General features: G+C 44.7%; 1 protein-coding gene across 1 annotated transcript; it reads left to right on the top strand.

Moving 5' to 3' along the window:
- Positions 1–77: 77 nt before the first annotated feature.
- Positions 78–5,828, top strand: UMPS (uridine monophosphate synthetase). The gene is made up of 6 exons (XM_038143655.1): positions 78–488; positions 700–853; positions 2,164–2,832; positions 3,510–3,685; positions 4,177–4,291; positions 5,073–5,828. The coding sequence occupies exons 1-6, from the start codon at positions 93–95 to the stop codon at positions 5,252–5,254; spliced, it is 1,692 nt and encodes a 563-aa protein (XP_037999583.1). The 5' UTR covers positions 78–92; the 3' UTR covers positions 5,255–5,828.
- The last annotated feature ends 5,986 nt before the right edge of the window (positions 5,829–11,814 follow it).

Genomic DNA, 11,814 nt, shown 5'->3' with positions numbered 1-11,814 from the left:
GCCTTTTGGGAATCACCCGGAGAGGCGGCACGGCGAGAAGCCCTCAGGTCACACCAAACCCTCTGCACCGGCCGCTTCTGCTTCCCGGGGGAATGGGGAGACGAGAGAACGGGGAATCGTGGAGGGGAGAGCGGGCCTCAGGGAGCCGGGCCGGGACGGCGCAGGGGCTGCCGCCTCTGGGAGGGGATGCGGGAGGGCACACGGATCCCGGGATGGCGGATTGGGGCTGCCGCCGCAGGGAGGGGACGCGGGACGGGCACACGCCTCCCGAGTGTCACACGCTGTCCCCGCCCCGCGCCCCTCCCGCTGTGCATCATCTCCGTGCGCCGGGCCCGGCCATGGCGGCGGGGTCTGCGGGGGCCGTGGCGGCGGCGCTGAGCGGGGCGGGCGCGCTGCGCTTCGGGCACTTCGTGCTGAAGAGCGGCCGCTCCTCCCCCGTGTACATCGACCTGCGCGGCCTCGTGTCCCACCCGCGCCTCCTCCGGCAGGTGCGGCCCGGGGAGCCCCGGGACCCGCGCGTGTTCGCGGTGGCGAGGCCCTCACGGCCCGGGGCAGCGGGACGGCAGCGCCGCCGCGGCTCCCCAGCGCCGGGACCCCGCAGGGTGGGCTCCCGGGTCGTGCCAGGCAGAGGGGTTTTCGTTGATTTAGTCACGTTCGCTCCAGCCGGGCTCTTCAAAAGCGTTTGGTTTTCCTTTCCAGGTTGCAGGACTTCTTTTCCAGGCAGCCCAGGATGCGGGTGTGCGGTACGACTGTGTGTGCGGCGTTCCGTACACGGCGCTGCCGCTGGCCACCATCATCTGCTCGGAAAATCAGGTTCCCATGCTCATTCGGAGGAAGGAGGGAAAAGACTACGGTAAAGCCTTCAAATCAAGAGTTTGCAATTTACCTTGTTTGGGAAATGACTTCATATAATTTGTCGTTCTTTTGTAAGGCACAGCGTCTCCCTTCCAGTTTAAGGTTACCATTGCAATTTAAGAAGCAAGACCTTTCCCCCCTAAAGCAAATCTTCCACAGCATTCCAGCCTGATCAGCCTCTCCCAGCTAGTTGCTGTTTAGCCTGCAGCTTTAGTCCTGATGTAGGAGATTTGGAGACTCTTGAAGGGTGTTTTCTGATTCTTTGGTTTTGTTTATGAGAGTTTGTTTCTTTTCCTTTTTTTCCTTAGCAATGTCTTTTTTTTTTTTCTTTGTTACCCTTGCTATGATTCTTGGTTAGTGGCCTCATCCAGAAATGAAGATTTATGACTCAGATTTTCCAGCATGCTGAGACCAGAGCCACATTTCACTCTCAAACAGAGCTTTTTGCATATTGACGCCAAAAAGAACCTTTCTAGTCTCTTCTTCATTAATCTCTCAACCCCCTTTTTCTTTCATTATCCTGTAGTCCTGTAATCAGTGAGCCAGGTGAGCGGCAGTCCCTTCTCTACTCAATGAACCATTTATTTGATTGTGATAAAGGATGTGGGAGAGCAGACTGAAGCATTAACCTGCCATATAACTGGATTTCTACGCGTCCTCTTGCAACAGTGTGTAATTAGAAAGTGCACTTGTCAAAACTAAAAGCTGCTCCTGTGTCAGGCAGTGGGACAGCCATGGAAACATTTGCTGTTCCTTCTTGTGAAGCACAAGCCAGTTGTGACAGCGATTAACTGCTCCTGGGAAAGCCAGGCATCCCTTTGTCGTTGCCCTCCAGGAGGCCTTTCATGGATGTGTGCCTGTTGTTAGTTAGGACAAAGGCACTTGAGGCTTTGCTCCTTCTAAGTGTTCTAACAGGCATATCAAGCACACAGTGCTGCCTGAGGAAAACGTGTCAATAACTTGGCTGCCTTAAAGATGTTTTAAATAACAAGAGAGTAATTTTGTCAGTCTGAGCCAAGCCTTCAAGTCATGACAATACTAAACTTGTGATCTTATTGGAACGTTTGAATTTGTGCTGTTAACAGTGTGTCAGTTTTGTTATGGAATATAACTTCTGGAAACATAAAGTAGTATTTTATCAGCTTGGAGAAGTAACAGTCTTTATGAACTGAATTACAGATCAGTGAGTGAGCTGTGGTAAGAATTGTGATAAATGGTACCATCTAATAAAGTTTTGATTCTATTAAGGTTTTCTTGGGTTGTCCAGCCTTTCGTAATTTGGTGGAGTGTTTGCTTTTTATTTTTCAGGTACTAAGCGGATGGTAGAAGGCACCATTAATCCAGGAGAGACATGCCTGATCATTGAGGATGTGGTAACAAGTGGATCCAGTGTTCTGGAAACTGCAGAAGCTCTTCAGAAAGAAGGATTAAAAGTCACAGATGCCATAGTGCTGTTGGACAGGGAGCAGGGTGGGAAGGCCAGGCTAGAGGAACACGGAATTCGCCTGCACTCTGTGTGCACCTTGTCTGGGGTGCTGGAGATTCTCCAGCAGCAGGGAGAAGTGGCTGCTGAGATGGTTGAAAAGGTGAAGAAATTCATAGAGGGAAACGTGTTTGAGGCAGTGTCTCAGAATGGTGCTGCTCCTGTGAAGAGACTCTGCAAGGAGCTGAGCTTCAGCGCTCGTGCCCAGCTGCCAGGGGTGCATCCTATTGCAGCCAGGCTTCTCATGCTCATGGAAAAGAAGCAAACAAACTTGTGCCTTTCTGCTGATGTCACCAGCTCCAAGGAGCTGCTGCAGCTGGCTGCCACCCTGGGCCCCAGCGTCTGCATCCTGAAGACTCATATAGACATCCTGAACGATTTCACCCAGGAGGTAGTAAAGGAGTTGAGAACGCTCGCAGATCAACACGAATTCTTGATCTTTGAAGACAGGAAATTTGCAGATATTGGAAACACAGTGAAACACCAGTATGAAGGTGATTATCATCAAGGTGGATTTACTGTAACTTTGCCTCTGGTGTGTGTAACTGCAGTACAGGAGCAGATTGCCAGGAGAGAACATGGAATCTCCAGCCTTGGGAAATACTCAAGGGGATAAGACCCTGAGCAATCTGACCTAGCATTGAAGGTAACCCTGCTGAGAGTGCATGATCTCCTGAGGTCCCTTCCAACCTCAACTTCTTTATGAATCTGTGGTTATGCTCAGTAAGTACCTCTGAGTTCTGTGCCATGAGAAACTGCTGCCTGCTGTTATTGTACTGCTTGTGTGCCCAGCACGGCTTTCTTTTGATACTCCATCTGCAGCTGTAGAACTGCTGTTCTCTTTTCCTGATCCTTGTGTCCCACATGATCTGCGTGCTATCAGGGAAGATAGCACCTGTGACAGATTTCTGGGCTGCCGTAAATGTCTCAGTAAATATTAAAGGTGAGACACAAAAGGTGTTCGTGAAAAGTAAACTGAGAGATTACGCTTTGTGGTTAGGCAGCTGTCAGAACTGTCTGATGAGACTGAGCTTGTAACACTCAAGCTTCAGCAGTAAAACTGTCTTTTAAATATGTGAGTGCTAAGGTGTGCAGCTGTTCTTGTCTGACTTGTGCTTCCTGTTTAACACATTTCTGATGACTCTGCCTGTCTCCCTGCCCGTGTTCTCAGGTGGCGTGTTCAGAATCGCGTCCTGGGCGGACATTGTCAATGCCCACGTGGTTCCAGGCTCTGGAGTTGTGAGAGGTCTGAAGGAAGTGGGTCTTCCTCTGCAGCGTGGCTGTCTCCTGGTTGCAGAGATGAGTTCCCAAGGGTCCCTTGCAACGGGTGAATACACAAAAGCTGCAGTAAGTGGGCAGTCTTGTGTCCGGTCAAAAGCTTGTCAAGTGTGACATGTTTCTAATATTTTTACTTCCAAAAGTCCCTCCAGCTCTAACTATTACAGGTGTTTGTTTTTCCCTTGGAGACTCAGGAATATGACTGTGTGGTGTTTAAGGGTTGCAGCTGTAGGCCAGTGATGTGAGGTGGTCAGAGTTCACACTTGGAATTCTAGTACACATTGCATTTTCTATTAGCACCCCCTCCTTATTTTTTTTGTTTCTTTCTTTAAGCAGTGCATTTCTAATTAGTTTAAATCCATTTGCAGTATTATTTATAACACAGAAAGAAACATTCATTTTTCTGCCAGAGGGAAGGAGTTACTTTACATTGGGAAAGCAAGAGGTGTTTCATACCCCTGCCTCACAGCTTGAAGTGTCAGAGGGTGGATGAGAAACAGATTGCTAGGCCAGCTGAGTTTTAAGTCTGTCATTTGTAATTGTTCACGGATCTTTTATAGGTGCAGATGGCTGAAGACAACTCAGATTTCATTTTTGGATTCATATGTGGATCTAGAGTTAGTAATAAACCAGAATTTCTTCACTTAACCCCAGGAGTGCAGCTGCAAACTGGAGGTAACTTTTTCTGAAATATTTTTAGTCTGTGTGTAAGTACAGAAGTGATCTGGTCTCCAGTGAAAAAGTAGCTTCTGAAGAGGGTTTGGATGCTGATTCTTAGCTGGGAGGAGTCTGTTTCCCACTAAGGGCTGTCTCCCATATTTCTGGATATGCTGATCCCTTTCTTGGGAACTCTGGAAGGCAGTGAGCAAGCCATGACACCTTTTTTCTTGTTTTGAGGTCTGTGCATACCATAAAGCACATTCCTGAACGCATGTAAAATGTCTTCAGATAGGTGTTAGATTAGATGTAAAACTATTCAGTAGTAGTAAAAAAATATATAACAAATAAAGAAGTCCAGCTGAAACACTTGGTGTTGATATAGATGGAGTATCAGTGAATGGAAAGTCTTGTGCTGACTGAAGAGGTTATCATTGAAGCAGATAGGGGAGATATGTTTCTCTGCAATACTTAATTTTTATGAGACCTAAACTGAAATCACAAGCTTTTACATTAATGTTTGGGGGTTTTGCTTGCTTTAAGAAGGCTGAGGCTTATTTTATGGTGCTTCTTTGAGTAACTGTTCATCTATAATGATTGGTAAACCATGAGAAAGGAGGATGCTGGCTGTCAAATTTGATCTGTGTTTTTTGGTTGGCCATGCAATTTCTAGTTCTGTTTGTGGATTGTTAGGATGAGAGCTGGGATGGGGGACCTGTTTCATGTTCCAGCACCTCCCTGAAGGTTTTTAGTACATACAGTTTTGTACCAACAAAAAGAAATGGTGTCTGTATTTCAGGTGATAACCTTGGACAGAAGTACCTAAGCCCCAAGGAAGTTATTGGTGAAAAAGGTTCAGATATCATTATTGTGGGACGGGGCATCTTGGCAGCTCCAGACCGTCTCCAAGAAGCAGAGAAGTACAGGAAGGCAGCGTGGGAGAGCTACATGAGCAGGCTTGGTGCTCCTGCAGAAGATTGAAAAGCACACGCTGTCCCAGCCAGTAAGCAAAGCTGATGGAGCTGCAGCCCTCATGAGGAGTCCAGTTAAATACGTGGACACTTCAGCCTGTAGAAAACTGCCCTTTCGGAGAAAAATCCATTACAAAGTTGTTTTAATTGTACACACAGAGGTCAAATTGTACTTGCCATTGTTTTTTGATATTTGAATGTAAGAACCCAGAATTTCATGCCCATTTTTTAGCCTTAGTGGGCTTTCTTGTTTGAAAAATGTTGCACAAAACACTCCAAGGGTATTTTTTTGGCTGTTGTTGCCTTTGTCTCTTTCCCCCCCCCTCAAATTCTTTCTGGCTGTGGAAATGGTATTTTGTTATGTTCTTAATAAACTGCATCTGCACACTTGATGTGCTGCTCCACCTTCACAGGTTTATTCAGCTCTCCTGTTTCCAAGGAGCAAGTTTTTAATGCCACACTGAAATTGAATTATGTGGTGTTTAATAAATACTTTTTTGCTACCATTTTCCTTTTCACTGGCTCTGGATGTCTTTTTTCTGTGGCAGAAGTATAATAAAAAGTCATTCCCGTGTGTCTGTGACTGCAGGAGTTGCTCATGATTCTGTTTACAGAATTTGTCAGAGCAGTTAGTTGTTGTGTGCTGAATTACAGTGGAGCTGTTGATTCCTCTAATAGGAAATAAAAATATTCTTTATTAGACTTCTTGTGACAATAGCTGGAATACTTGCAGGCTTTACTTTCCACTGTACATGGTAAATCAGGAGAAATAGAAATTCCTTGCATGATTGGTTTTGATTATAAAGTATGGAATAACTTTAAGTGTATCTAGCATGGATGTGGTGCAAATAGCAGTGAAAATTTTATTGAGCAAGAAGTCAAAACCCAGTGGTGATGCAGTTCTGGACTGTTGCTGTTCCAGAACACACAGTCCTTTTGTCCTGGGTGCTTTTGTTAATACACTTGCATCTAGACCAGGAACAACTGTGTTTAGTGAGGTTTTTGCCATTAATGCTGGATCTTCACCAAGTCTTTGAAAACAGGAGATTGGAGGAGGCTTTTTTTGATTGGTTTAACTTATGCAGGATGTCTCAGACCAAGGGACACAGGTTGGCATCTGAGGCCTTTGCTTTATGCCTCCTGTTTTAGTGACTAACTGCTCTATCATGATTCAACTGCTTGAGATGTGGAGAGAATGTTAGAACACTGTGTGTGTTATTTTGCTTGGGGCTACCAGTTGCTTCAGTAGGATTAAGTGTCATATTTCATACCTGGAGAATTCCACCCTGTGGAAGATGGAACTTGTTGATTATGAGGTATCCTGTCTAGACACCCTGCAACAGTTAGTGGGATGGGATATTTCACATCAACTTCTAAGAAGTTCCAGTCCTTCAAAGTGAACAGAGGACTTTGTTTGCTGTCTCTGTATCTCATGGCCTTGAGGCCCGTAGCACAAACAAGACTTTCTCACTTAGACCTTTTCCACCAGAGGGAGCTGAGACTCTATTTTTGGGGAGCGTGGAGGCTCTGCCGTTTTTACAGCGTCCAACAATTTCCACCTCTAGATAATCCTCAGAATGAAAATCTGTCTGGTTTTTAACAAGTTACACCCTCGCTGTTGGGTGCATTTAAAACATTTAAATGTCATTCGAACATTTAAAGTAGTATTCTACAGCTCATTTAAAACAATGGTTTATCAGAAAGCTGCCTCAGGCTGAAGCTCAGCACAGTGTGTTGTTGTGTGCTCGCTGTTACATCACAAGCTGAATTTCATGAGTTTAGTATTTTCCACTAACTCTGCTGAATCGTGTTTAAGCATGTGGCTGACAGCCGTGGAGCTAAATCCCTGAGCAGGCTCTTTGGAGAGTGAGTTTATCAGGCCTCTCACTTAAAAAAAAGCAACTGGATTTGGAAAGATGAATGTGATCTAATATCCAGTCGCTTTTAGAGGGTACGTGCAACTCACTTTCTTTACAATGCAAGTTCTGAGGAACGGATCAATTGGGAAACTTCATTTCACAGTCCTTCTTTGTGCCCTCCAGAAAGAGCTGTGTTCTGGCACTTCATGTGACACCACTGCTGCAAACATTTCAATTAGTAAAACAAAAACGTGTTACCTCCTATATGCATTCTTCTGTCAGAATGATTATAGTAAACAAGTGTGTGCACTTCCTTTGAGGCACCTGAAAGTGATTAAAAATCCATTTCAAATTAAGAACAAATGTTAATTTCCTTGCTTGCTCCTGCTGCTTGCATTCATCACACAGTCCCTGCTGTTGGTCCCAACTGTTCCTAACATGGGAACTAGGTCACAATTTACAAAACTCATTTGCATCATAATATATGAATCTGAAACTCTTGCAGTTCATTCTGTGATCTGATTGAGCCTGTGGTAGAGGCATAAGGCTATATTTAAATTTCTCAATTTAATGTAAACTGGCAGTAGGCATTTATATGAAATTGTGATTCTTACCCATTCTGGAGTATGGTTTATAACAGAATGAAAGGAAATCACTCTTTTCATAGTGAAATAAGATTGTGACCAAGTGTTGTCAGGTTGTCAGTACTTGCAGCAGAAAGCTGCATGACTTGCTGCTATTTCTGAGCAGCAGTTCCTGAGAACTGTGTGACCAGCACAAGCTGGAGCCACTAAGGAATTGTTACGTAGCTGTTGATAGTTGTGTGTAAAGTCCACTATGTGTCTCAGAGATTGTGGGTATCTGTGTCAAGAGAGCCAGCCAGAGCACTTAAATCAGTATAACTGCATAAGTACAGTGCTTTACTCAGACTTAAATTTCTTGCAAAATCTTGATAAACCCAGTGGTGAATTAAAACCACCCAAGTTAAACCAGCATCATCCTTAGAAGTATTATTTGTATGCCACAGCATCAACATTGCTTTATTACTGGTTAACTGGCAGGTCATATTATAGTTTCCATAGCCTAGTCTAAGAAAATTTATTTGAAACTTAATCCCAGAAAAATAACTGAATCACTTCCCTTTAAGTTTATGTGGAAAGCCTGTTGCTGTGGATTTTTTTAGTAAGAGACACAAACATTGCGTTTAGAGAATAGCACCAAAGGAATGTGAAACACCCAGAGGAAGTTTGTTTTCAGATCTGACTTTTGGAGGTCACTGTCTCAGGGAATGGTCTGTTTTGGAAGGCTTGTGATTGGGCTGTGGGCTAGACATGCTGGATGGTTTGTTTGTTTGTTTGTTTGTTTGTTTGTTTGTAACCATGCTGGTGGTTCTTGGTCAGTCTGTACCACAGTGACAAATACAGCTTTGAATGCTGCAAGAAATTAAAACTGGGTTGGCTTTGTCCTCAGTCTTGGTTCTCTGTTCCTACATGACCTATCTGGCCTCTGAGCATTTTCTCATATGCTGATGGGAGCCACAGCCCAGCTGGGAACGTGCAGGGCTGTAGGTGGAGGCTGGCCAGGACAAGGGACGGGGGGAAGCCTGAGCAAGGCTGTAACTGTGCATGAGGTGGTGGTATGTCATAGGCTGTGTAATACTGAAATGCAGACTTGATGCTAGTATTGATTGCAGCTGCTGTGGAAATCCCTGTTTGCTTTCTGGTGGTAATTTGCAGTAACTTGTAGAGTAGACCTACTTGTTTTGTCAACTGTAAATGTACTTGCCTTGATAGTACTAAACTGTAATGAATAAGAGAAAATAGCTAATAAATCCTCTGTGTCTTTGTGCATGACAGAGTCAGACATACTACAAACAGTTGCAATCTTTGCATTCTCACAAGCCAAGTAAGTAATCCTTCTGGGTTGTGGCATTAATTGGTGTCAGAAGTGTGGATCTGTGATAAACAAATCATGGATGCTTGGGAGAAGGCAGTAGAAAAGCAGTGAAAATTGCAAGATACTTGTAGAAAACCCCTCTGTGTGACAGGGACAAGGTGTCTAAGAATTGGTTGAATTTGGAAAGGCTGCGTAGTGAGTTTCAGAGGTGACAAGACACTAAAATGCAAAGCAAGGGGCTCTTCATTGGGCTTCTCACAGAGGTGTCAGCTGTAGGTGCTTTGTTTAGCACTGCTAGGCAGGAACTGGAAGCTTTGCAGCAAGCTAAGGATGCAGAAGTGTGAGCAGTCGCCTTTGAATCCCATGGCTTTGTTGCAAACCAATTAGTTAAAAATTACCCTCAGCCATCTGGACCTGTGGCGCCTACAGCAAAAGCCTATGTGCCTGGTCTCAGAGCAGATCACTGAAAAGATATATACTGAAAATAGAAAATGAGGAGGAGGCTTTGATTCTGGCAGTGAGTCTTCCTCCCCGCTTTTCATTGCCCAGGCTTTGTCCAGATAATGCAGCCTCCTTGACATTAAACCCTGACATTAAAACGTCCCGGGGGCTCCTGCTGGCTCCTGCTGGAGAGGAAGGGCCCCCCCTGCCACCCAGGGTCACAATGACTTCTAGGAATTGTCACGCTGAGCAGCTAAGGCAGTTGTCCATGCAGGACAGCCAAAAGCCTCCTGAGGACTGGGTGGGATGGGTGGTACCAGCTGGGGACTGGAGCAGTGATCCTTCATCAGGCTGAGGCTGAGGAATATTACAAATATTCCTGACAGGAAGAATATTTCTCCTAAACACTGATGCAGAGGCCAGAGTGAAAATCTTCTCCCTGTTATCATCCATAATAAATGTTTCTAGAAAAATGCTGGGACTGTGGAGCTGTCTCCTTCTCCCTCCCTCTAGTAGTCTTGATGGATGCTCTGGCTGGACAATGAGGCTGACTGCTCAGGATTTCCTTAAGGAACAGAGGCAACACCCTAAGACACGATGGTTGTGCCAGCAACAGCAGCAGGGAAACTAAAATTCTTGCAAAATACAGCATCCAGAGAGGCCAGAAAAGCCTGGCCTTAATATTATGGCATGAAATGTGGCACTGAAACACCACAGTGGCCTGGAAGGGCTGGAAAATTGACAGTCCTTAGAGAGGGCAACAAGGACAGGGAAGCACTCCCAGAGGGAAGGCCGGGTCAGGGTCATCCAGAGGCTTAAGGGAACTCAGAGTAGTAAAAATAAGGGACAAAATGCTTGAAATGCTGAAATTAATAGATCTGACACAAAGTGGCCCCCTGCAAACAGGAACATGATCTGGAATGGAGACACTTAGGGGATCTCCTGCAAGGAAAAGTAGGCTGGCTAAAAGAGATGCCCATGGTCATCTTGCAAAGACTGTGGGGTAGGCATGATGGGGATGGCACCAGCACACTGCAGGCAGGGAAGGAGCCACCTCCCCTCCTCAGGAAGCTGCAGAGCACAATGAGGTCTTGCCTCAGCCTCATTTTCTCTAAACTAGATAAACCCAGAATCTTCTGGATTCATTCAAGGACCTTAACATCATTCTTAAATTGTGGGGCCCAGCACTTCACACAGTATATGATTCAATTGTATTTGGTTCTCATTACTGAAATCCCTTCTTACCAATGCTTACAACTCAAACTACACAGTTAAACCACCTTCCTAAGCAACACATTAATTAATGTGTTAATTTCTCATTAACTACTGTCCCCTGTCCTTTAACAGACAGTTATTACTCCCAGAGTCCATGGGCTTCCTCTGCTCCTCCAGATGTCATACTGGTTTGGCAAGTTGGCATGAAGTGAAACAACATCATGAGCATTTGTCTTTTGTATAACTTACATTATGCACACCATGCCTTGTCACTACGTTATTGCTTGTTCCTTATTTCCAGGATGGAATAGTGATCACATTGTACAATTTATGAATATAATTTTTCAAGCAGGCAACAAATTGGATTGTTGGCATTCCTTACACCACCCTTGATCACTAGATGCCAAATTTTGAGGCTCAGCAGAACTTGTCTCTGAAGCATCTTGGTGTCAACCTAATTTGGCATACTTACTCCCCAATACACCAAATTATCAATAACAACAACCTTTAAAGCACATTCATATGTTGAGGCCCCATAGTCCATTATAATGCCCCAGGATACAGATTCAATTTGGGTGAGGAAGACAAGCAACTATAATTACACTTTGTGTTACAATCACACCCAAGCGTGGCTTTGGTGTAAATGGGACAGAGCACAAGCTTGTATTGATTCTGGAAACCTCATGGACCTGAAATAATGAATCAGCAAATACAAACAAAAAAATGTTTTAATGGACTCTGGCATCTTACATGGAATGTTAAAACATGAATTGTCAAAGATACTGTAATGTCACCGGTCTTAATTCTACATGGTGCTGTCTACAGAGTTGGCTTAGAACTAATGATAATTGGGACATCTATGACCCAAGCAACACAATTGGCTGTATAGATCATAACCTCTACTGGGCACTCTGATTATACCAAAATTGAATTTTTTTTACTAATCCATGTTTTTCTAATTCATTCTAAAAACATGACAATGACCCTGGGTGAAGCTGGTGGCCAACTTTTTAACCCCTGGATGGTTCTGTTTTTGTGGCACTAGGGGATTACCACCACAGAGGATAGACACTTGTACCACAGCACATCTTGCTCCTTAGGCATTCCCATCTGAAGCTCTGACATTTCACTTACAACACAACCATTACCCTGCAGGTAA

This window comes from Motacilla alba, chromosome 7, assembly GCF_015832195.1.
Source record: "Motacilla alba alba isolate MOTALB_02 chromosome 7, Motacilla_alba_V1.0_pri, whole genome shotgun sequence".
NCBI lineage: Eukaryota > Metazoa > Chordata > Aves > Passeriformes > Motacillidae > Motacilla > Motacilla alba.
The sequence above is the reverse complement of the archived record's forward strand: the minus strand, read 5'-3'. Positions and strand labels throughout refer to the sequence as shown.

Coding starts and splice junctions, on each gene's coding strand:
- UMPS (XM_038143655.1), top strand. CDS start 93: ATGGGGAGACGAGAGAACGGGGAATCGTGGAGGGGAGAGCGGGCCTCA. Junction 3,686..4,176: donor GTGAATACACAAAAGCTGCA/GTAAGTGGGCAG, acceptor GATCTTTTATAG/GTGCAGATGGCTGAAGACAA. Junction 4,292..5,072: donor AGTGCAGCTGCAAACTGGAG/GTAACTTTTTCT, acceptor TCTGTATTTCAG/GTGATAACCTTGGACAGAAG.